The sequence below is a fragment of the Chamaea fasciata genome, unplaced genomic scaffold (assembly GCF_029207755.1).
Source record: "Chamaea fasciata isolate MVZ Bird 193981 ecotype frontalis unplaced genomic scaffold, bChaFas1.0.hap1 SCAF_9, whole genome shotgun sequence".
NCBI lineage: Eukaryota > Metazoa > Chordata > Aves > Passeriformes > Sylviidae > Chamaea > Chamaea fasciata.
The window spans coordinates 12,946,797-12,972,062 of NW_027094094.1; the positions used below are offsets into that span (position 1 = coordinate 12,946,797).

At 52.4% G+C, this 25,266-nt stretch overlaps 1 protein-coding gene across 2 annotated transcripts in view; it reads left to right on the plus strand.

Moving 5' to 3' along the window:
• The first annotated feature begins 3,488 nt into the window (after positions 1-3,488).
• The window catches only part of SEMA4G (semaphorin 4G), a 29,331-nt gene continuing 7,553 nt past the window's right edge, over positions 3,489-25,266 (plus strand). The window contains exons 1-2 of one of the 2 annotated variants that reach the window (XM_066191028.1): positions 3,489-3,605; positions 24,086-24,314. In XM_066191028.1, coding sequence (XP_066047125.1) covers positions 24,200-24,314 — 115 coding nt within the window. In that variant the 5' untranslated portion in view covers positions 3,489-3,605; positions 24,086-24,199. The remainder of the gene's footprint in view (positions 3,606-24,085; positions 24,315-25,266) is intronic. The other variant, XM_066191026.1, reaches the window with a different exon arrangement.

The following is a 25,266-nucleotide window of genomic DNA, read 5'->3' on the forward strand; positions in this document are numbered from 1 at the left end:
TGACATTGCTGGCCTGTATATTTTGAAGAAGAAAAGGGGAGGGGTTTAGATGAACAGCTTTTGTACTGCAGTTCAAAGCATGTTGAAACTGCTCAGGGTTTTTCCACACAAAATAACCACTTTGATATTTACTTTCATTTAACAGAACAATGAAAAAATAAAACCAGACACTCCTTTCTAGTTAAATGTCCATGGACAGAATGGGATCTGTTTCACAAAAAAAACCAAAAAACAAACAAACAAAAAAAACAAACAAAAAAAAACCCGAAACAAAACAAAAAACACCAACCAAAAAAAATTGTAGATCCTATTTTATTCTTATGGCACATTACAATTCTTGGGTTCACAGCTGATTAGCTTACTATAGATGGAGACAGTCTTGAAATCATTCTCAGCTCAGCCACTCCTCTGTATTCATGCTCAATGCCTGTTCTAGCATTTTCCCTCTTTCCCCCACTCCTCCTTGATCTGGACTTCTTTTCCATCTGTTTTGTAGCTGAGGAGTAATTCCTCAAATGCTGAAGTCTAGATGTGGGTTAAATTGTGCTCATCAGAATTCTTACAGAGCTGATTCCCAAGCATCACTACAGGGTCTTTACAAGGGGCTCCTGGCAGTGAAATAGCAAACCTGCTGCCCTTGTGTTTTGGCGACTCATTTGCTGTCCCTCAGCCAGGATTTACATCCACTGGAAAAGGTTGTTTGTACACAAAAGGTCTTAACTGCTTTGGATGTCGTCAGATAAGCATTTTGCACTGAGGTCTATCTTTTGATAGTATGTTGGCTATATTAAGAGCCTGATTATCACACATCATGTGGAAGTAGGTGCACTTTATTGCAGTAATAACAGAAAAAAATTAAAGTCTGGTTAAAAAATGTTTGTAGCTCCTTGCTGCTTTTTCTGCCCGTTTTGTTTTGTTTTGTTTTGTTTTATTTTGTAACAAGCCTCTCTATGGCTTAAAATAACCCAAATAGTTCTGGCTTTGAAGTTGAAGAAACCTGGCAGGGAAATTAATTGTGCATCTCATATTCTCACTGTTCCTGTTGTGGAACTTGGTAATGGATGGGGATTTCAGAAGTGATTAATGACTTGCAGGTAGGTCTGGCTGAAGGTCAGTAGGACACTTCATTGATGTAGCAGCTGCAGGAACTCTCCAAAGTCCCCAAAGCTGATGATTTAGTTGAGAGTGTCTTTGGGAAAAGCAGGTGACTGGAACACCTTAAGTGTGTTATTGGTGGAACATATGGTTAGATTGCTGCAAAGGCATTTGAGAGGCAGGATTTCACTGTGGAAAAAAGACTTTTAATATTGAGGGATGGATGCTGCAGTGCTGGTTTTCTGAGCACAGCCGGATCTGTCTCCATTAGAGGTGTCTGTGCTCAGCACTGTCCAGTATCAGTCCTGGGTGCCTGGGGCTTGCTGTGGAGATTCAGGCAAGTACTTCCAGGTAGTTGGGTTCCTCTGCTCATCTTGTCACTAGCAGGAATACTGGAGCTTCAGTACTAATGCTGGTCTTCTGTTTGTTTCTTTTCCCAGGAGAACTGTATGTATAACACAGGATCCCTGGCTTGGGGTTTGTGTTTTTGTTTTTTTTGTTGCTTCATCTTCCACTGCTTTGTGGTGGTTGTGTGACTTTTTGTTTTACTCAGAAGGGCAAATCAGACAGATTGCTGCTGGAGATGACCCTCCTAATTTTTCTGGAGTCTTGTTCTTTGACTTTGTGGGCTTTTGGAAAACTGCTTCTTGCCTGAGGTTCCCCCGTGGGAAACACTGCCCTCTGCCAGAGGGGCAGCTGTTTCCACTGGCATATTAGTGCTTCTTTCTGCATCCAGAAAGAGAGAAAAGGCTCTTAGGACTGGCTGACTTTGAACAGGGAAGAGGTTTGGTGTGCTTGTAGGAGCCTAAGCAGCTGCTGGGGAGCTCCAAAGGAGCTACCCGGAGAGGTCGGACAATCATTAGTGGATTTAGCTTATTCCTTGTGGTTTAACTTATCAGAATTCCTTTAATTGCTGTTTCCCCCCCAGGCTGTGAAATACCTTCGTGTTTTGCCTTGTGGATGTTTTGCCAGCTTTACCGGCAGGGCCCCTTCTCATCACGTGTTGAAAAGGGCTTTCAGTGCTGGGGAATGGCGTGGGCTGCTGGTGGGAAGGATCCTAGGAAAAGTAAATTCCTCGAAGGGCTTCTCTTCGCGGAGAGGCTTTTAGTTTTGCCTGACTGATGCTTTTTTCAGCCCGCGCTTCCTCGCCTTTGCAGTCAGGAATTTGAAAGGGAGTATTTTATCTGGTATCAAAAGCAAGGCTGGGTGGTGAGAGAAGAAAAACGTTCGTATCTTCCCATCTTGATGTTTTGTATCGGTTTGGAGAAAGCCAGTCCTATACTTTCAGGCTGCTTTTAAGTGGCGTTCGGATACGTAGTACTTTTTTGAATGCCTCCCTTGTCTCTGCGTGGTTGAGCTGCTGCTACTGTTTCACCTCCTTCAGCTTTCCTGCCACCTCCCAGTTCCCTGTAGGGAGGCCACAGGGGAGGGGATGGAAACTCCGCTGGAATTGTTCCCTTCGTGGTCATCAAAGCCTTTGCCATCAGCCTAAAGCTTTTCAAGGCAGGTTAGGCCCGTATGGTGTGTAGGGGTGGATAAAGGGGCCATCTTCCCACACCCTTGTCCCAGTGCTTCCCTTTGGGTTTGCATTTGCAGCTGAAGCTGCCTGAAGCCGGGCAGGCGATGCTCCTTCCCTCTCGCCGAGAGAAGCAGAAAGGGTAAATGGATTTGTGCTGCTTTTGTGCTACGGGGCGAATCCTTCACCTGAGCAGTGAGTGCTGTGAGCTGAGGCTTGGATGCAGGCTCCCTTCTCTCGAGGCTGGATGAAACTCCTGTCTCTTGGAGCAGATACAGGAGCAGAGGGTCCCTTTGCTCTCTGGACCGACCACCAGGCTGCAGCTGGAATAAAAACAATAGCTTCAAGCTGCTTGGGGCAGTGGTGGGGAGAGGGGGGCAAAGGACTCAGTTTCGTGCTTTATTCATACTGCAGGCTTTTATAAAGGCAGTGTAAATCAGGCAGAGCAGCCATGGGCTCCGGAGACGGCATCATTCAGGCTCTCAGACACGTTGATCCTCGTGCTGGAAACTGAACGTGTCCCTTTTGCCCTAACCAGGCTGTGAGGAGAGGCCTGCCAGGTGAGGATGCTGAGGTGCTGCGCTGTATATCAGCTCTCCTCCACCTCTGTGAAGTGCTGCCAGCCTCCCCTGTGTACTAACCCATTCCCCCACCCCCCCCAGTATTTTGTGCCCCAGCATTGTTATGGTAAGGTTTGCGCAACACAATGTGTTTTTCCCTCCAGTTGATTTTCCCTGATTAGCTCATTTTTCCTCTTGCCCTCATTCTGTTTTTTCCCGCAGTATGCGAACGCCGTTTGCTGAGAAACTGTGTCAGCCTTCCTCTAATTAAGAGTCTGGCAGGAGCCAGCGCAACAGTAATTTTGGAGATGACGCTTCCAGTTTGGAGCTGACAGTAAGCTGAGGTGCTGCGGCAGGGGCTCGTGCTGGGGATGCGGGAATGTTCTCCGGCTGAGCAGGACAGGGGGACCCACGAGGAGCCTGGTGCAGGAGCAGTGAGTACCCTGGGTGCATCTCAGCTTGGGTGTTTAAACTGTGTCCTCTGGAAAAACAGCTGCAGGAATAGTTAAATCTGTGGTTACATCACAGGTTTAGCCCTTTGTGAGCGAGTGAGTCTCTGTGTGTAAAGGACAGGAATAAATTGCAGTGGCCCTAAGTCGCCTGCATCTCTCTGAAATAGTTACAACGTTGGAAAGTAAGATGGAGAGCTCAACAATCAAATGGCCAGAAAAAAGGCAAATAAGGAGAAGCCATTCTATGGCGCTCTGTAATACGGCTTCAGACTCCATAGTTCTTTTATTAGCAGGAAAGCTCAAAGCAAACAAAAGGAGACAGGAGCTGGGGTTCTGCTTGCCTCAGGATGTTGTGGATGCTAAAAGCTTAGAGGTTCAAAGAGCATTTTATGGCAGAAAAATGCAGTGAGGGTCTGTGAAATGAAAGCGGTTCTCCCTGGCTGAGAAAGCTCCAGCCTGCTGATCCCTGGAGGGTGGAGCATGTGCTGGGGAGATATCACAGATGTCTGTCCTGTTCCTTCACCCCCTGCAAGGTGCTAGGATTTGGTCCAGTGTGGTGTTACTGCCTGTATGCTTTACGTGAACAGCTGAGAGATTTCATGTCATGTCAGTTTCCAAACTGTCCGTGGTGTCCACCACTGTGTCTCTCCATCCACTCCTGAGACAGAAGTTGCTGTTGAAGGTGGTGCCAGCCCTTGCTCTGAAGGAGCCTAGTGAAGGGTATGGGATCAAATGTTTCATTTGGCTGAAGAAAACTCAGTGATATTTTTTGATCTTTCTAATGACCCTGTGAGTGAGACTAGGAAAACAAGTTGTGTGGTTCAGGAGCTCCAGCAGAACACAGCCAACCACATGCCAGAGCTGACCTCCTTCCTCTCCCGTCCCACCCCATCCATAGATGTTTGCAGCTAGGGAGAAGTACAAATAAGAGCAGACGAGGAGATTTTTTTTTTTTTTTAATCCTTCCTATGTGGTACCTTTAGAGCACAGTTCAGCATTTTCTCTCTCTACTTGCTGTGTCAGATTTGCCTCTTGGGGGCAACCTCACCCCACTCCGTCTGAGACCAAAGGGAGTTCAAGTGCTTGGGGGCGATGACTCACTGCGCATCTCTCTCTGCCTTTGCGTTATCTGATAATTTTTAGCAATCGAGGTCATAATTTGCTGAAAGGATTTTAGGATTTAAGCCATCGAGGCTGACTGTTGGTGGCTTTTCAGAAACGATGCAATTGGCTCTTGAAGGTCCCTTTCCAGGCCTAGAGTTCTTCAAAGTTTTTTCCTGCCTTGGTGTCCTTCAGAGAGAGGAGGGTAGCACGGAAGGACATGTGTTTTGTGGTTCTGGTTTAATGGGCAGAGCATAAATCTCAGCGAGGAAGATTTACAGTGTTCTCCTGGCTCTTTTGCCTGGTTTGGCTTGGACTGTCACTTAGCCTATCAGATAGTTCTGCGGACACTCTGGCTTGTCAGGGGAGAGAGCAAAATTACTGCTCCAGCTCCATTTCAGCCCTGAGTCCCCGAGCAGGCATCTTGTACAAACCTCGTCCACAAAAAACCATTTGCATTTATTTAAAGGGCGTTGAGGTATATGATGGAATAAAGGAAGTATTATTCATGCTTCGTGCTGTGGTTCCTAATGGTAATTTACACACTGATATGACCTACAAAGCTTGTTGTTTTGTGCCTGCAGTGCTCTGATGTTCTTCCTACCCTGAGGGTCAGAAATGACAAGAATAAATGATCATGACGAGCATCTTGCAAATCCCTGCTCCCTCTCCTTGGAAGTGTCCTTGCCAGGGCACAGCTCAGTGACCTTGCAGGCACAGGCAGCAGGTCAGGCAGTGTCCTTGTCCAGCCCACAGGACTGAACAGAGTGGAGTTCCTGTGAGATGTGAGGGCATATCCATTTATCCATATTCGTGTTTCACCTTCTCCCTAAAGCACAGGATTGCAGTTTAGGCTGGGTAGGGGACTTGGCTCAAACTGAACAAGTGCACCGCCCCTCCTCTGGAAAATACCAAGGAGGAAGCTGGAGCAAGAGAGGTTAACTATGGACACCAAAGCATAGGGACTACTCCAAAGGGGGGGTGTAGGGCACTGTAGACTGCACTGTCTGCCCAGTGAAGGACTGAGTCAGCCCTGCTTGGGCAGCAGATCCTGGCTCCAGCCAGCCTGGGCACTTGGACAGCAGCAACCACACAGCTCATTAACCCAGCCCTCTGGCACTTTCTCTGCTGGCCTTGACACTGTCCTTCTTAATATTCTTAATAGCTCCTCTCCTTTCCTTTTTTTTCCTTTTTTTTTTTTTTTTTTTTTTTTTTTTTTTTTTTTTTTCTAAATAAAGGTAAATTAGCTGTATGGATATGCAGGAACATGAATCAAAGGAGTTCAGCTGACTCTCAAATGAACCGTTCGTACAGAGATGTGCTAAAGCACCAGGATGTGATGGATGCAGCCCGCTCAGAAAGCACCTAAGGACAAAACTGCTTGTAAGGCATCACACTGCAGCCTCCAAAAATCTGATTATGTAGGGGGAGGGAAAAAAAAACAGGTTTTGGAATACATTAACTCAGTTGAACAGCACAGAGAGAAGGTACCAGCAAGAAGCAAATCAATTCCTGAAGGCTGCTGGGAAATTTCCCTGAATTGGAGCTTCAGAGTAAGGCTGGCAGCACTTAGAAGGGTTATGTTTCACCTGAAATATTTAACACTGGACATTTGAAATGCTCTGTGTGTCCAAAGAGCCCACCAACAATATGCTCACCGAGGAGATTTTAGAGGAACCCTGGGTTCATGCCGTGCTGTTGATGGGTGAACGCAGATATTCGGGTTGTTTGGTTTTGTTGGGTTGTGGGGCGGGGGGGGTGTGTGTTTGTTTTTTTTGTTTTGTTTTTTTTTTTTTTTTTTTTTTTTTTAAGAAAAGCATGGGAAGGATAAGTTCCTGGCCTTCATCACAGGGAAGTAAAAATTATCCTGTAATGAATGCTGGCCTGCTTTCGGGACACGTGCTGACAGATCTGTTGTTAGGAGGGAGATGTTTCCATAGCAAAACCATCATCTTAAATGGCACTGTAATGCAGTAGAGATGCTGTGGTGGCCCCGGGGACCATCTTCCTGCACCATTCTGAGCATCCTTCCAGGGAATATGGGAGAGTGATGGCAGGGGGCATCAGAGCAACTCATGGTGATGCTCCCCACAGCACGGCCACAGCACCAGGGCTCTGCTGGCAAGGCTGTCAGCTCAGCATTTTTCAGTCCTTTCTGACTTTAACAGAAAACTATAACAAAAAGCAAGCTTGAAAGAGCTCGTTTTATCTCTGCAGACAAACAACTTGCTTTGAGCATCATTGTCACTCAGGCTAAATTACTTTTAGATGTTTTTAATGACGGGGTAACATTTTTCAGCTGTTCATGCTGCAGCACCCTGCTGAGGGATAGTCCATCTGTAAAGACCAAGGACTCCAATATTGTGGTTGCTCTTCCTGACATTCATTTGGCTTTATTATTTGATACGTGATTCCCTGTGGCAGAGATGTTTTCAGCTAAATTTACAGCTACAAGCTCTTTTCTTTGCGTAAAGGGGATCTGTTTCCAAAAGGACTGGAAGGCTGGCTATGCATGTACAAGTGGAAGGTAAGGGATGTAGAGGCGAAACTCTGGGAGACTGAAGGTGACAGTCCAAATCCTGTCTGCACTGAAGGTGACATTACCATTGGGCTGGAGGGATTTTAACCCATCATTTGTTACCTCTGCCTTTCACTTTACTTGTGATGCATGGCACGGAGAGCTGTGACTTGCAAAATGATCCCACCAGGGACGTGGTTTGTGACATCAGCCTTGTAGGTCTCTCAAACCCCTCTTTCCAAGGCAGGCACAGCTTTTGCATTCGTTTCTAAAGGCAACTTCTAAGTGAGTTGCCTTCACCATCTCTGGGTTTTGCAGTGCTTCTGGGAGACTATATTTTTAAATCCTAGCTCATAAATTTTGGAAGCTACTTTCCTTCCCCACCCCCTCGCCCCTATCAAAGTGTCAGAGCTGAAGAAAAACTGCGAGAGTGATGGATGTGCCCGTCTCTGCTTGCCAGTGCTCTGCTGTGTGTGGGGGGTGTTATTTACTGCGCTGCTGGGGTTGTTTCTTCTTTGGTGGCAGAGACAGCAGTTAGAGATTTGGTGCCTGGGGAGGAGGGGTAGGATGCCCATGGGTCATCCAAGCTATTGGCTGGAGGAGGCAGGGCTGGGAGAGAGGTTGCTTGGCACAGTGACATAGAGAGCAAAAAGGCGAAGCCATGGGGACATGGATCCAGTCTGGTGGATTGGCCCAGAGGGTGGATGCTGGGGGCCAACCTGCACCTTCCTGGCTTTAGCTCTGGGGGCATGCAGGTTGGCTCACCCAGAAGGGCAGTTTTAATAGACACCAGTCTTATCCCATCCCTCATGCAAGCCCAGGTATTTGTGTTACTGCTCCAGGCAGCGTGTGCCAGGAACCTGACCTGCCATGCAGGGGAAAACATAGGGATCTGTGCTCCACTGCAGAAACAGAGAGAGACACCCCTGTGCTCTCTGGCCAGGCTGGAGCTTGCTTGCTTTTACTGGGAGCAGCTGGGATTAGGGGCAGAGGGGTTGTCATCGACCAGCTCAGCAAGTCACTTCTCCTGGAGCTGTGCCTCTGTCTCTTCCCTGCCTGCAGCCACCTCTGTCCTCCTCCTGCCCCAGACCTGGGACAAGACCCCACGATGAGGTTCAAAACTATTTTTTAAAATGGAAGTCCCAGTGCCTGCAGGCGTTTCCCCCCCCACGGTGCAGGAGGATCCCAAAGGAGCTCTGCCTGGTTGAAAGGCAGGTCAGGACCCTGCCCTCCCGCAGTCTCACCAGCCCTTCCCTGAGGGCACGCTGCCGACAGATCCTGAGCCAGGGAGATGCTTTCCGCTGGCTTAGAGAGGTTTGCAGACAAGCAAACCAAACCCTGCCAGCTCCCTGTGTGAGCGCCTGTCCTCCGTGAACTCCCGTGCGTCTCTTGCAGCCGGGCTTGTGGGAACGGATCGGAGGCTGCTGTGACTCAGCTGCTTCTCCCTTGAGAAGATCTGCCCTGGCACGGTGCTTGGCTCTGCGGCTGGGGCTACCGGCACCTGGCAGCCTTCATCAACAAATGGCCTTGGGCAGAACATCCCAATTTCCACTGCCAAGCGTTTATGGGAGGAGAAATGCAGCATGTGATCTTGCAGGAAGTCGAGGCAGCAACTCTGTGCTATACTGAGCTGGGGGGAAAAGTCCCATCCCTCCCTGAAGCTGAGCCTTGGGCTGGAGGGGCTGCAGCACAGGCTGGCTCTTCTGGTCTGCCCCTGCCTTTTTCCATCTCCTTATAACTTTCTCAGACAAATTTTTCTGCAATTGTAATTTTCCCTGCTGGCTCTCAGCCTGAAGAAACAGTGGTTTGGAAAGTTTGCTCAATGACTTGAAGGGAAGAGGCTCCCAAGCCTTTCATGCTCTGTGCCCACTGGAATATTTTTTTTCCTGGGGCTAATCTATGGAGCATCATGCTTGGCTTGACAAGTCCATGACGCTCTCAAGAAACAAAGCCAAGCCTGGTGAATTTGTACTCAGCTGCTGGGAAGCCCCAAGTGCTGCTGTCAGAGTCCAGGCAACACCGTGGGGTCTTTTCTGTTCCTCTGCTTCCCACAGATCTGCCGGCCTGGAATCTGGGTGGGATGCTCCTGTGGTGGGCAAAAGACACTGATGAGGTGGTGGGTGCTGGAGACTCCCCTGTGGTTTGGGACTGGTGGGTTCCCCATTGGGCTTTTTTTCCATGGAGGCAGGTAAAGCAGCAGTGCAGGTCTCACAGCATAGCTGAGGGATAGAGGGGCCTGGAGAAAGGCTGTTTTGCTTGTTACTTTCTCATGTCAGAAGGGGAAAGTACCCGTTTTTCCGCTGGTGGTTTTGACTTTATAACAAGCCTCTCGCTGCGGTGTGGGCTGGCATGGCCTTAGCCTGGGTTTCACAATTCTTTTGTGGGTTTTGTAAAGCCCCAGTAGCTGGAGCACCGTGATTTTGTAACTCCCAGCTGGCTTTGAAACCAGTCTGGAGAGGAGCTTGGAATGGTTGGATGCCTGCTGCCTTTCGGACTACAGAGGCAGGCAAACCAAATCCCAGATCTGGAGTTTTATCTTACTTTTCATACCTGGGGCAAGGGAAAGACAGGCTGCAGGTATTGCTGAGCAGAAGCCAGGCCTGCCTTAGGAAGTAGTTTCCTACCAAAGGCTGAGGATCCTGGTCAACCCCATGGGTTTGAGAGGCACTAATGCCCTGTTACTGCAGCAATTCCAGGACAGAGCCCTTTGTGACATGCTGCTCCCATGGTGTGCACCCTGCCAGTGTATTTCTAAGTTAATCCTGGCTGCTATTTGATACTGCTAAGTTGTTTGTATTTACCCCTCTGTGATCCATTATGAAATCCTCTGTCTGACCAAACCTGGTTCCCAGTAGTGGGAGTGGGGACACGCAGCAGTGGGGAGTGTGGGGGTCTTCTGACAATCACCCTGGACACCCCTGTGTGTGGGACATCCACTAAGGTCTTGGGACAACAGGGCTGGCATGCATCTGTGCATGTTTTGGGACTGCAGGCAGGGTGAGGGTCCCTCGGGGCCCAGGGTGACAATTGGTGCCGAGCTACAACCACCCCAGACAATGGTTCATCCCCAGCAGACCTTGAGGCACTTGAGGCAGAGCAGTGTCATGCAAAAAGCACCTTAAATCACGTCCTTGTGTGCTCTGAGGGGGTCCGCGTGTCCCTCCAGGAAGGCTGCCGGCTGGCGGTGGCTGGGGAAGTGTGTCTGGCAGGGAGCGCCCGGCAGCGCTGCCGCCCCGGGCGCTGAGCTGCAACCTGAGTGCGTGCAGGTCGCCGTCTCCCAGGCTCGGGGTGAGCCAGCGTGTGTGCTGGGAGAGCTGATCCGCGCTAATCCCATCAATATTTCACGGTGTCGTGGCCCTGTTATAATTCTTCGCATCATTTGGGATGCCGGCTGGCATGGGGGTGTGGTGCCAAGTGAAACATGAGAGCTGCCATGACTTTGCCCTGTCTCCCTGGGCATCTGAGGGGTGAAAGAGGCTGTTTGGGAGCTTTTCTACTCGCTGCCACGGGTAGAGTTTTGTGGCAGAAACAGGTGAACCCAAAAATGCTGGCTCTTGGCATCTGCCTGGTTTTGCCATGTGCAGGAGTGGTGGGGCTGTGCTGTGCTGGGCAGCTGGCCCATGTACAGATGGGGCTGTGACATGGCAGAGCCTGCTCTACACAGTCCTCTCTCTGTGGGACACAGTGTTTAAGTGACAACAAGAAGAAATTAAACAGTAACCAGTCTCTGGGCTGGTGATGAGGGCACAAAAGCATTTCTTTTTCCTAAAGGCTGTTTGGAGTAACAGGGAGAGAGCATGACTGACAAAATCGGGTATGGTTTAGGGGAGAGGGGTTTCCCAAGGCACCAAAGGGTCCTCTGCTTTGGGCTGGCCCTGGGCTGGGATAGGAGCTGTAGGGCTGTAAATCCTATGAAGAGAAGTTGATGGAGCTGGGGTTGTTTTACCTGGAGAAAAGGATGTTTTGGGGAGACTGTTACTCTCTGCAGTTGCCTGAGAGGAGGCTGTAGCAAGGTGAGGGTCAGTCTCTTCTCCCAAGTAACAAGTCATAGGACAAGAGGAAATGGCCTCAAGCTGCACCAGCAGAGGTTCAAATTGGACATCATGAAGAATTTATTCTCTGTAAATATGTTAAAGTATTGGAATGGACTGCCCAGGGAAGTGGTAGGGTCACCATCCCTGAAGATGTTCAAGAATCGACTGGACATGTCACTTAGTGCTGTGGTTTTGTTGACCACGTGTTGTTTGGTCAAAGGTTGGACTCAATGATCTTGGAGATCACTTCCAACCTTAATGATTCTATGATTCTAGAGCTGCCCCAATAGGAAATTCCCCTTCCAGCACCTTTCTGGCTCTGAGCTAGGGTTGAAGCAGGAGCCAGACCTCCCTGCTTGGCAGAACCAATCTGTGGATATGAGAGATGCAAGTATAGGAGAGGGTTGGGTCTGTTTGGGCTCCTGCTGCCTGGAGCCCACTCTGACTCTTGGGAAAGCCATGCAAAGAAGAGGAAGGCCCTGGCCTTCAACCACATGGAGCCCTAAATTTCTTCAGGTAATCTCATGGGGGCAGCAGAGTAGGCAAAGCTCTGAAAATAGATCTGTTTCCAGCTGCCAATGACTCGTGTTAATTAATTAAAGCCTTGCAAGCTCGGGCCTGTAAAAGTGCAGTGCTGGTCGCGCCAGGCTCGGCTTGCTCTGCACTCACACACTAATTATCTTACTGCAAGGCCAGCAGCTAACGAAGCTCCAAATGATGCTGGGTTCGGCTTCCAGCCATGTGGGAGGCAGGGAATGCTGTTGCAGGATGGGATGGGCACAGTGCCTTGGATAAGGGGGAGTTTTGGGCAGCCCTGTCCCAGCCTTAGCACCTCCTTCCCCAGTGCTCATGGACCAGTCCTCCCCATAACTGGCCCCACAGCCTCAAGCTGTGCCTCTGCTAAGGTAGGGAATGGGGTTTGGAGAGGCTGTGGAGGACCAGCTGCGTTGCAGCACCTGAACACCCCATACCTAGGTAAGACAGGCTGGCCAAGAACATCCCTGCCTGCTTCCCAGTACGTGGGCCTCCCACTTCCACAGGGTACACAGAGGGGCAAGGCAAAGTGAGGCATGGAGGAGACGCTAGGTTTTGCCTAAGGACAGGAGGAAATGGTAATTAGCCTCTGGAGCACACAGGAGGTGAGGGTGGGAAAGTAGGGAGTGCTTGAGGAGGTGGGTGGCGTCTGCTCTGAGAGTGGGGACAAGGAACGGGTCCTGGGATATCATGCTGGGAGAGGGGGTGGTGGCTGCTTGAGGAGTGTGTGCAAGGGTGACAGAGCCACCTGTCATCAAGAGCACTCAGATGAGTCCCCCCTTCAGCTGAGACTCATTGGTGGGTGAGGACTGGGGGCATTCAAACCTCTGTTACCCTCCCTCCCACTTACAGCATTTGTAGGAGGTAGGATCTTGGCAGTCAGAGGCCTTGAGAATGGCATGCTAGTCAGGCTCTCCACAGGAACACCCTGGCCTTGCTGTCTTTACTGACACTAAAGGTCCAGAAGGTGGTGGAATCTCAACTAGAGCTGACCCTCATCCCCAGACAATGCTCAGCAGCTGTAGCACAACCTGCTCAATCTTATGCCCTGCTGTGGGTCTGGCTCCAGGTCTGCAGGGTGTGGAGTTGGGGTGGCCTTTGTTCCCCTCCTGGAGACCCCACCCCTGGAAGAGGTTGGTGTGGAGTGGAGGAGATGAACTGGCATCTAGAGGCAACGGTGCTTTGACTGGACACCACATGGCTTTGTAACCATAGGCTGGCATAACCTGGCCACCCTGCCAGCTCTGAGAGAGCTGTAATCCAGCGTACACAGGTACAGCATTTCCCCACCCCCTGCTCCAGCTGATTTCCAACTGCCCTAGATCCAACCTGCTGATTACACACAGTGTTGGCTCAGAGTTTTGCTTTCAGGAGGCCTGCTGCTGCTGTGAGGGGTGAGGAGGGAGGGTTGGCCAGGTGCTGGAAGCTTACGAAAGGAAAGCAAACACAAGCCTGGACCTGGCAGCTCCTCCACATGGGGAGGAGCTGCAGAAGCCACCCAGGATAAAAAGGCTCCACACAGGGCCCCAGAGAAACCTGTGTTTCCAAACAACCTTCCGCCATGCGTGAATGGCGAGACGTGCTGAGAGCAGAGAGAAGATGGGGCACAGTGCCTGACTCAGGCATGCAGTGCAGGATGCTGGGGTGACTTTGAGGGGCAAGAAACCTTAGTGAGCACTATGGCACTGGCGGAGGGCTGTGCTGTGCTGACACTGGTGGCTCTGACTGAGGACTGTGTCATGACGGTACTGGTAGCATGTGCTTGCTGTGCTGGAGGAATAGGATGATGCTTATCCGTGTTCAGTCACGCTTTTCCATAGTGTCAAGTCCACAATACCAGTCCTTTGCCTCCCTGACTTTGCAAAGGGCATTCACGAGGGCCTTTTGGGGACTGCATCACCCAAGCCTCCTGTGCTGAGTGAACCCTCAGCCCATCACCCTACATGTTTGGGGCCGACCAGGGGCTGCACGGCAGCATCCTGTCCCTGCCTGCCGCGACTCTGCCGAGGGACATGCTGCCACCTGCTCCCACGCAACGTAGGCAGGGGCGGCCCTGCTCCGCTCCCCTCCTCCTCCTCCTCCTCCTCCTCCTCCTGGCGGCCCCACACCGGCGGCCGCTGGCTGGGGGCCGTGCTGGCGGCCCCGCGCACCGCGCTGCCGGCAGGGGGCGGTGCGGGGCCCGGCACGGCGGGGCCGCGCACAGCCGGGCTGCGCTGCCGAGCCGAGTCGAGCCGAGCCCGACCGCCGTACCGAGCCGGACCCTGCCCTGCCCTACCCTGCCCGGCCGTGCCGCCCGCACGGCCCGCACCCGCTGCGCCACCGCACCGCACCAGGCAAGTACCGAGGGGACGCGAGCGGCGCCAGCCGAGCTGCCGGCCAGGGCGGGTGCGGGTCCGCAGGCCGGGGGGGTGCCGGGTTTGGGCGCCGCGAACGCGGGCAGCATGCGGGAAGCTGCGTCGTGCGGCTGGGTGCGGGTACTGCGTGCAGACGGCTGGGGCTGGGTGCTCAGCCCACGGGCAGGATTTAGAGTGGTGCGCTGGGTGCGGGGGTTGAATCGCTTGGTGGGTCTTGGGGTGCTGGCTCAGGGTCGGGTCTGGGTCTGCAGGCAGGGTTTGGGGTTCTGGATCTCATCTGCTGAGTCCGCAGGCAGGATTAGGAGGGCTGAATTCACAGGCAGGGTTGGGTTGTTGGATCTGGAGTACCGGGTCTTGGTCCGGGTCCACAAGCAGGATTTGGAATGCTGGTTCTGTCTGCTCGGGTGCTGGATCCGGGTGCTGAGTCTACAGGCAGGATCTGGGGTGCTTGTTGTGGGTGCTGCTCACAGGAAGGGTCCAGAGAAAGAGGAGCAGGGCTCTGACCTCCTGTGGTTGAAAAAAAATGCGTTGGGGGAAACAAGAGGGAAGCAGCATGGAGTGGGGTTCAGGCTAGGTCTGATGTGGGTGAGGATTTGGGGATGATGAGCAGGAGGGGAGGTGGGATATGTTGGATCTGGTGACAGTGCAGGAGCTTTCTTTGGGGACAGGTTTGGGCTGTGGGGTGAGGTGGGTCTGGGGGACCCGGCTAGGAGTGACGAGGGACCATGCTGGGGGTGTGGGAGGGGGAAGGAACACGACGATAGGAGTTGCGGACAGACAGGGCACCAGCTCTGGTCAGGGAGGGCTGGATACAGCCCTTTCCTTCCCCAGCAGGCTGTGGGGATCAGGGGTCAGTAGGGATGAGAACTACTGGGGGTGTTTGGGAAGGCTGAGCATTGCCTGGGGTCAGCTGATGTTTCAGATGGCTGGGATGAGGTACTTAAACCGATGCAGGTGGTGCAGTGCAATCCCTGCCCCCCTCTTCTTTCCTTTGGAAATCAGGGGGTGGTCATGGAATGTGGCTTGTCTGAGCCTTGACTCGTCCGGATTCATCTCCTTGGGATGTATTGCTGTGGGGGCTGCAGATGGCCCCCAGACAAAGCAGACCAGCCTGTGCTGGGCATCTCTGTATCTTTGTGCCAATCCAAAGGTAGAAAGTACCTGCAGCACTGGAATTTGGGGCTCTCTTTGCTCTCTCCATCAGTGCTCAGGTGGGCTGGTGACTTGTGCCTGGCCTTTTAAACAAGGGTGTGAAGTGGGAACGGGAACCACGAAAAGGCTCTTCGGGTGCCAAAAACACCCAGTTTCCTAAGACAAAGAGGCTTCCCAAAATGGATGAGGAGTGCAGCTCTGCTCAGATGCAGGGAAATTATTAATAACAACAGCGGCATTTTTGGTGCTAGTTGGCCTGCCACTGCGGGCTCCGGCAGCTTTCCTTCCCTCTGCGGCAGGTGCTGGTTGGGGCCCCCCCACCTGAACCCCAAACCTGGGCAGGGTGACCATGGCAGCCACAGATGCTGCGTGTGTGCCCTGCAGGACAGGTCTGTGCTTCATCTTGGTTTGGCCAGGCTTGCTCTGCCCAAAGGGATGCAGCCGGAGAGATCCCTATCAGGACTTTGTTTTTGTGTTGCAACCTGAGGGGGAAAAAAAACCCCCAAATCCCAACCACCCTTTCAGCTCCTGCAGATGAGGCTTTGTTCTCCAGCCCCCCCGCATTCCCCCTGCCTTTTCCAACATCTATTTGAACATTTCACCACTTTACCCACCAGGAATGCAGTGGGTTTGTTGGAGCTGGGAGGTTTATTCAGCAAATCTGGCAGGTCATGTGCCAGGAAAAAGCATCCAGGTGTGCTTAGGAAGACTGGTGAGGGGGGTCTCTGCCGGCACCCCGTGCAGGAGGGCAATGGAGTTGTGGTGCCAGCCTTGCCTGGCCGCGTGTGGGGAATTTCCCTGCACTTGCCCGCCGGCTCTGCTTGGCATCTTGATGCAATTTGTTGGGAAGCAGCTCATGTGATGGGTGGTTTTGTGAGAGGGGGCCTGTCCTGGGGGCCTGCTGCCTCTCAGAGGGGAGAGGTGATGCCCCCAGGTTTTTTATGTACCCCCCTGACAGTGGTGCTGGATGGGTGCCTGTTCCTTTTGAAAGGTGAGAGCTCCCTTCCTGGCTGGTGCTTTAGGAGGAAATCCTGCCATCTCCATTCCTCCCTGGCTGGCTGTGCCACCAGCTCCTCATGATTTACAAGCATGAAGGCTCTGCCACAGCAAGGTCATCACCAAAGCCTCCTTCCTCCTGGGGCCTGAGCTCTGCTGTTCAGAGATGAAGGAGGCCAAGGGTTTCAGGCACCAGGTAACCGAGCGGTGTGGGGGCCGGGATGCAGCTTCGTAATTCAGGGTGTGCTCTGGGTTCTGCTTTTCCTGTTGTTTAAAAGATCCCTCCAGGTACAATCCCACCTCTGATACCTGATGGAGGGTGACTGTTTGCCTGTTGCGAAGCCCAGCCCATGTAAATAATGCGGGGATCTGATTTTGGGGCAGCAAAGCTGGTGGTATGCAAACAACTGTGGGAAAAGCCAGATGTTACTGCTTTGTGCTATGCAGTTTTGAATGCAAAGTGGAATATCAAAATCGGGTTTGACCCCAAACTGAAGCTTTGTTGGAGGGAAAGCAAAGGAAACAAGAAGATACTGTTGAAACTGGAAGCCCTAAAACCGCTCCCATCATCTGGTTTTGCTGGACTTTGGAAAAGAAAACAGTTTATCTTTGGAATAAATAAAAGGGAGAGGAACAGGCTTGCAGCATGTTCACTGCAGGCAAGTTGGGTTTTGCTCCACCTCTTGCCCCCACTTCTGAGGGACCCCAGGTTGCGTGTGATTTCTGAGCCTCTGTTTCCCCTTGGGAAAGCCCCGCACCGTCCTGACGGTGGGAACCCCAGGCATTGCCAAGAAACATCTTTGAAACTCAAACCTGGCTTTGGAAACTAACTGGAAGACAAACCGGCTCTAAACAAACACCCAAGTTAATTCCGTGTCTTGCATTGTATGAGCCCAGTGAAATGAAACACAGTGCAGCCGCAGGGACGGGCTAATGGATTCCGATGCTTTAAAAAGCCCTGAAATCTGCTGGCTTTGAGACGTCCTTTTACATTTAGGGTTGGGATTTTTTTCTTGTTTTCTTTCTAATTGTTCCTGGGAATTTAATTCTACAATTATTTTGCTGCTTCTGCTGAGGAGACAATGTGCTTCAGCCACAAAGCCTTTGAAGGCTGAATTGCAGATCACATCCAGTGCTGAGCCACTTGGATGCAGACGCCCCCTTGCTGGGAGAATTTGCTGTGATGTGGAGGGCTGTCTGTCTGTTCGTTTGTCCGGGCTGCCGAGGGGCTGCCGGCCAGCCGTGAAGCTTGTCATGCTGCAAATGAAAAAAAGGATGGAACATGCTGGAGTTTGGAGGTGATGTTGCTAGCACCAAGCTTGCTTCTTCCTAATGATGGAGGAGGTGGGAGCCCCAGAGATCTGCGTCCCATACCCCAGGGCTCAATGGCTGCACTCTGCCTCCCCCTTATCCTGGATTGCAGGCGTGTGGCTGAAGTCAGAGCGAGGCACCAAGTCTCGTCTCGGCATGATCCGGTTTCACTTCCCGGTTGTTGCACGACTCCCTGCTGTACACTCAGGCGCTCCCAGGCTGTGGGGTCAACCCAGAGCTCCTGCTGTGGTGTCTCCAAAGGGGAGATATGTGATGTGTGAGAGGGAAGAGCCATAGGAACTGTGTCCTCACTGCTGTCCTGGAAGAGCTGATGGCCTCCAGCATGTGAGGAATTGCTCCTGTGAGGGGAGTTTTGCTGCTCTGTCCAGGGGTTCTGGATCTGAGCTGGCTGTGGCATTCCTTGGTGCTCTTGGTCCAACTTCTGAGCGGCAAGGGTTTGCCCTTCAGCCTTTGATCCCTGCACCCTTCCGGGTCATCTCCTGGCCATCATGCCTCTGGATCCAGGCAAGGAGCTGTTTCAACTGACAGTGTTGTTGGGTTTTCCATTAGGGTGGACAGTGGAGGAGTGATCTGTTCTGCTGTCCTGGGCACTGTGCTCTTGCTGTCTGCTTGTGTCACATCAGGACCAACTGGAGCAGAGCTGTGCCTGTGCCTGGCAGCCATGGCACAGGGAAGAGCAGCTTCCCTTATTTTCTCACTCAGAATTTTTTTGGGTAGGTTTGGAGGAGAATGGCTGGAGAGTTCTCATGGGGACCTGACACTGAGCTCTGTTGCTGCCTGGCAGCCCCTTTGAACCTACTGCTCCACATCAGACCCGACCTGATGGAGGAGAGGAACGAGTTCTTGTGAGATTAGTGAAAACAGGGAGCTTGGGAGAAGCTAACACACCCTGATCCCTGCAGCCGCACCGGGGGGACATCATGTATCCCTGCCCCTTGTGGGGTGGGCAACATCCCCCACAGGAATGCAGCAGGGGGATGGTGATTAAAATGTGGTGCTGGGGGGTCAAATCTGTTGGAAACTGGGCTGTTACTAGTTTTATTGCAGACTGCTCAGCTTGTCTTTCCAGGGATGTTTGGCTCCCTCCAGCACTGGTTCCCCTTAAACTGGCCCACATCCCTGACTGTCCCTACTTGCTCTCCCACCCATCACTTTGCTACTTCACATGTCTCCTCCCTGCCGTGACATTTCTGGGATCAGAGGTGGGTGCTCTCCTCTGCTGGATGTGCTGGGCTCTGCTGGTGGCTGGTGGGGACTGTGCTGTGAGAATTCAGAGCCTGTTCCCATGGCCTGCAGGAGCCTGCCAGCCGCCTCCCTGGCTCCATGATGGCTGTGCTCTGCGTGGGGGCTTTGCATCGGGAGCAGGAAAGTATACTCTGTGAGAGGAGCTGATGTTGCAGCTCTTCCTCCCCTTCTCAGTGCCCAAATCCCAAATTTGGGTAAAGGAGAAGTACATCTGCTTCCTGAATGGCAGAAGATCTAGTGTGTGTCTGCTGAAGCACCTCAGGGTCAAGCATGGTTTTGTTTAAAGAAAGCAACTAAAATAAACCCAGGGAGGGGCTCCCAGGAGGTCACTGTGCTCCTTCTCTCCATGACCCAGCACGGGTCCCCTCTTCCTGGAGGGCATTTGGCAAGTTTGCTTTTTTTTTTTTTTTCTTGTGTTGTTGACAAAAATTCTGTCTGGTTGAGAAATATCTGTGCAGCAGCGCCAGCCCAGTCCCACGGGTCAAATCTTGCCCCTGCAAATCTGTGCCGGGAGTGGTGGCTTTTTTTGGGGTGGCCTTTGGGGGTGCTGCCACAGGGGACCCACGTCCTTGCAGGGCAACCTGGGCACGAGGCCAGAAGCAAACTCCTCCAACAAATGGACAGATGGACACTGTGGGCTTGGGGTGGATCTGATGTTTTATCATTTGCTGGTTGGGCTGTGCAGCAGAAGCCAAGTGCTGGAAGTTCGTCAAGGACTGAATTAAAGTTGCCTGGCAACCTCCATCCCAGCTCCTCTTCCCACATCTCGCAGGATTTCCCACCCAAGGTCTGCCGCCTCCAGGGAAGGGGGCCCAGAATGCATTGCACTCGCATCCAGGCTGGGGCTAGGCTTGTCTCCCATCCCTGGATGGCTCCTTTCCCATAACTTACTGGCTGTTCCCACGCCTGGGAGCCTCTCCCCACCTCATCCCCTGAGGCAGGTGCCTTTCCCCCAGCCCGCGCCTGGAACGGTTTGAGCTGTTTCAGCTGAACCTGAGGGCAACTTGAGCGGGTCTCCTGGAGGGTAGAACAGTTCAGTGACAGTGGGAATGCGAGTGGCTGCAGGGGGATGTGCCAGGCTTGGCCCCAGTGAGTAGAGTGGAATTGGCTGCAAGGGGTTTGAAGAGCCCAGGCTGGGCTGCCATAAAAAAGCAAAGTGCAGTTGGTGTCTTCTGGTGCAACCCCTGATGGGGATTCTGTTAAGGCTGTTTTGCACCTCCATAACCCAGGGAAGACCCACTGGAAATCCCTGTCCCCCACTGGGAAACTGGCAGTGCTTGCTTGTAGTAGTCTGTGATGCCAAGAGGAACAGCCTATGAGAGAGGAGAAATGTCCAGCAGCCACTCTGGGAGCCTGCTTGGGCTTTACTAGATCCTGGTGGAACAACTACGAGCTGTCTAGGGAGGAGTGGGATGGGGAAGTGTCTTATCCTGCTTTGCAAATCTGTCCTGCCATCCAGAATGGATCCTGAGGGTAAGCTGGAGAAGTGCTGCTCCCACCCACTGCTTCCATTCTTTCTCCTGAGTTCCTTTGAAATAAAAAAAACTGGCATAATTTTTAGCTATGCTGATGAGGAAACATCCATGGGGGGCCTGTAAGACCCTGTCTGTGGTGTCTTCATGTTTGCCATCCCCACAGACAGCACAGCTTCCCTGCACTGCAGCTTGCACACAGCTTGTGCTCCCAGGTTTTGCTGCCTTGTGACTTTGAGGACCATGGGGCAGTGGGAAGGGGCTCCTGTACCCACAGAATGTCCTGCTGCAGTGGCAGTTGAGGTGTGTGGCAGCTTTGGCTCCTTCCTTTGGCCAGATCCAGGTTGTTGAGACTGTGAAATGCACTCATCAAAAGGCTTTTTGCTCCTCCAGAGACGCTGGTCATGGGGATTTTAAGGAGGTGCCGTCTGGGCCAGCCCGTTTGGGTGTGCTGTGCTGTGCCGGCTGGCTGCTGGTGGGAGGCTGAGGCCGGCACAGTCATGCTCACACAGCTTCCGTCGTGACCCAGTAAACCCAGTCAGACCTGACCAGGGCTCGCTCGCTCCCCTGCGGCTCACCCACATCTGCACGCCTCTGCTGCCCCACTGCTTTCCTCCTTCCCCAGGGACCAGCAAACACATCCCACTAGTGAGAGACGGTGCCTGGGTCTGGCTCCATGCTGGGAGCTGTGGCTGAAGCACGTAGGAGCACTGATAACCAGTGGTAGGAGGGTAGTCTTTTGCCTGTGCGGATGTTAAACGTTGTGAGTAGAGCAGCTGGTTCCTGACTTTGCCCCTCTCAAGGTGTCCGTCAGCCCTGTGGCTGGGCCCTGCATCCACCACCTGCTTCTTCAGCGTTGCCGGCCAGCGTGGGAGCTGAGGCTGGATTATCAGGTCCTATGTCGGCCCCCTCTGTGCTGGGAAGTAGGTGAGGTGCCAAGGGACTTGGGAGCTCACTCCTGGGGATGGGGTGGGCTTTTCTGGGTAGTGTTTCTCTTGAACTCCTAGTTTTATTGGAGCTACTGCTGCTTTTCAGCCTTTCCTCCCCTTTTTGTTTCCTTCCCCCAGAGAAAACTCTGCAGCATTTTCATTGCCAGCTTTTTTCCATTTCTTGTTGAAGTTCCGAACTTGTGTAATCTACCTGCCCCCAGACTTAGTGGTGGGTCCCACAGAACAAGACCTCCTCTGCTTCTTGCCTCAGCCCTCGGCTTCACCCTGAGCTTAGAACTTGCACCCTGACAAGGGGGAAGTGATGGGTTTGGGGGTGTTTGGTGTAGCTGCAAACCGGGGTATTGACCTGAGGGGAGCCAAGGATTGTTTCAGTTCCTTCTTGCTTTTTCTCCCCCACCTTAGGTATGAAAAATAAAAACTAGAGAATAAAAAAAATAAGGAACTTGGAACAGCCCTGATCTTTGAGTAAAATATTAACTGGTTCTTACGGCGTGACTGATTAAATGTTCTTTAGGACAAAGTTACATCTGATCTCGGGCAAAGGAGCCTTTGGAAATGGGTGTCACTGCTTCCCTGGAAAAAGCAGAAGAGCCCAACCCTGACAGCATGGGAGGCTGCTCCCCCCTGCCCAGCCAGGAACCCTGAGCAACCTCCCAGTTTAATCTATTTTTGTTTTCCCCCTGTACTGGCTCGGTGCGTATGATGGTTAAATGTTAGCTGGGGCTGGCTCACAGCACTGCGCCGGCGCTCTGATAAACACCATCCCTGCTGCCCTGCCCAGCTCTGGTCCCCGGAACGTCGGGAGCCAAGCAGTAGGCAAAGTTCAGGACTTGTTTGTGCAGAAGAGATAAGGTGAGGACGCCCAGCAGCATGCAGGGTTGTTACTCATTTATGAGAGATCTTTGTTTGCCTTGTCGTAAGGAGGTTTTTCCTCCACTCTGCTTTCACATCCCAGGCGCAGCAGCTCTTGTGTCTTGTGCATGATTCCAGACTTGTGTCCCCATGTGGAGGCTTGGGGAAGGGTCCCTGTAACTTTCAGAGTGGCCCTGGTTCCACTGGTGGAATGGAGAGCTGTTAGCATAGGGCTGGCCATGGTGCTTTGGTGTTCCAGGTGTGACTCCATCACTTGCTTTGCCCAAAGCTTGGTGGGCTTGGCTCGTGCTGGGCATGGCACCACCAAATCAAATTCTTTCTCCTTGATGTCCATCTGCACTCACCTGCCTTGCATTGCTGTGCTGTCATTCATGGGCAGACCCTCTGTCTGCACAGGGCTTGTCCTGGAAACAGGAGTAACATGGAGTGAGCCTGCTCTGGGATCTGCTCCCCAAGGAGCTTAGCCCTGCATGCAGCAGCCTGCCTGCACCCAGGATTAGGTGCTCTGTGCTGGTCTGGAGCCTGGAGGACAGTGGGACAGAGGGGAGAAACATTTCCCATCTGCCTCATTCCTGGAATATTCTGGGGCAGCAGCCAGTGCAGGTGGGAGGTTTGTGTCTGAAAGCCCTTGAAGGAACCAGCACTTTGACGCAAGCTTCAGCATTGTGGCTGATTCCACATCCAGTCTCTCACTTCCCCTTTTCAGCCTCAAAGCCCTTTTCACTTTGGTTTTACCTCCCCTCTTCCTAGAACTAATTGCTTCAGGGAAATCATCTGCAGTGAGCGTGTTTGAGCAGCTTTTCTACAGGGTCAGGTATTTTTTAATATTAATATATATATATATATATATTTATAAATCTGTTAGCAAAGACATAGGTGCTGCTTACTTCCAGGGTGCTCTCTGGCTCAGAGATACCCAGTTGTCTTTTTCCTCCTTAATGCCTGCAAGATGATCTAGTGGCTTTGCTCAGTGCAACTAGGAGAGGCGGGGGTTATTTGTGGGGGATCGAATGCATGAAAGTAGATGTGGAGCTTCAAGGCAACTTGGGATGAAAGAGAAACTGAAATCTGGTGGAAAAACACTGGGGGGAAAGATTGTTTCCGCTTGAAAAGACTTGCCGAAGATTCCAAGCAGTTTCCTGTATGGATTTTCCTTCACCTTACGTCCCTGCATGTCTGAAGCATCCTTCCCAATGCCTCAGTCCTCTGGAGTCTCATAATTTCAGGGGGGGCAAAACTGGGAGCAAGTATCTTGCACAGCAGGACATGGTCAGCTGAGCTTTTGGGAAGAAGAGGAGACCCTGGGCTCCCCAGGACCCTCACTGTTGCCATTCCTGCTGCAGCCACTCTGGGAGTGGGTCTTGGGGTACCCTAATGTGCCAAGAGACCCACAGAGGGGCTTGGCCCTGAGCCCCTTTCTCTGCTTTTGAGGGAAAAATGTGTCTGCTTTTTGGGTGTGAAATGCTGGGGGGGATCAGCTGGCTCTTTTGAAACATGCCCTTCAGTCAGGGGGATCTGCTGGAGCAAAAGGCTGGGAGTGAATGAGGGATGAATCCAGAGAAGACTTGGAGGAAAATGTACCTCCAAGCAGCTGACCCTAGTGCTCAGCAAGCAACTCCCTGCTCTGACTGAATGGTTGCTGACCCAGGGGGATGCTGCAGAAGGTCACTGTGCTCAAACTTCCCTCCATGCTCCGTGATGGCTGCAGGCTCCATGCCTTGTGCTATGCCTTAGTTTCCCCTTTAGCAAACGAGGGTTTGTTTTTCCCTGAAGCCATCCCTGGTCTGAGGCTGTGCCGGGTCAAGCATCCATGCGTGTATGCAGCTGGCTCCTTCCCAAGCCTGCTTGCTTGTGAGCTGCTGGGACAGCAGGAGCGTCTGACCCAGTGCTCTGTGTTTCAGGAGGGTTTGGTGGCCAGCCCTGTCCCAGAGAACTGGAGAGCCCGTGCCGAGGATCGGCTGTGCCGGCCCAGTGGCAGCGGCTGAGGCGGCTGCCCTTGCTGAGAGAGCAGGAAGATGAGCAGAGGTCCGGCACATCTCCTGACAACTCTCTTCATGGCAGCGGCAGCCATGGGCTACCATCACGCCTCTGACCTGGATGCCACCCCCAGGACAACAGTCACCTTTGATGGTAAGGGGGTGCGGGTCCTGGTGGTGGCAGTGAGGTTTGGGATTTTGCTGGCCTTGGTGCATTGTGACTTCATCCGGTCTTTGCTGCCCCCCTGGAGCAGGGCGCTCAGCATGGGAGGATGGCTACATGGGGGCCTCTGATCCCCTGGGCTCCAGAAATCAGAGCCCACATGGCTGTCTGGTACTGGGTGCCCCAAATAAGTGACCGTGGCAAAATCATCACCCCAAAAGCCAGAGTGGGACAAGGATGTACAGGGAACCAGCCCTGACCAACCTCTGGCCCTGCCCAGAAGGCCTTGGAGGGTGTCCTGAGCTGGGCATCACACCTGGGCTGGGATCTCATGGCCCAAATAGTCAGCAGGAAACTCTTTTCCATGATTTTCTCTAATTGCCACAGGGCTCTTGACCTCCAGCCTCTGTGGTGTTAATGAGCCCAGCAGTGTCATCGTCCCTTGGAGATCCCTATGGCATCATTGACCTCATTAGTGAGGCTCAACATAGCAATTGATGGTAGGAGAGTTTCATTAGCAGCTAGGGTGCCTTTTTTTTTCCAGGCAATGACTCTTTTTTGGGAAAGGCAGGGAATCATTCCTTTTCCAGCTGTCTACAGGGACCCAAGCCTCATAGAATTTTCACTTCCTGCTGGTCACTCTGGCCAGGGCTGAGTCCTACCTCACACTTCTCAGCACCCCAGACTGGAAGGTTTCATTGGCTTGGTGGGCAGGAGCACTCAGCGTTACTGCAGAATCACTCCCCTTGTATGACAGTTTTGGTTCAGGTTTTTTCATCTTTCCCTTTGTGCTGGTTGGGCTCAGTTCAGAGCCAGGGTCACTGCTGGCATGTTTCTGCTTTCTTCAGCAGTTTCCCAAACAACATGGCAGGTCCGTACCCAGCACAGACATTGCAGCTCCCACCCCTGAGCTGTGCTTTAATTAACAGAGAGAAATTTCCCC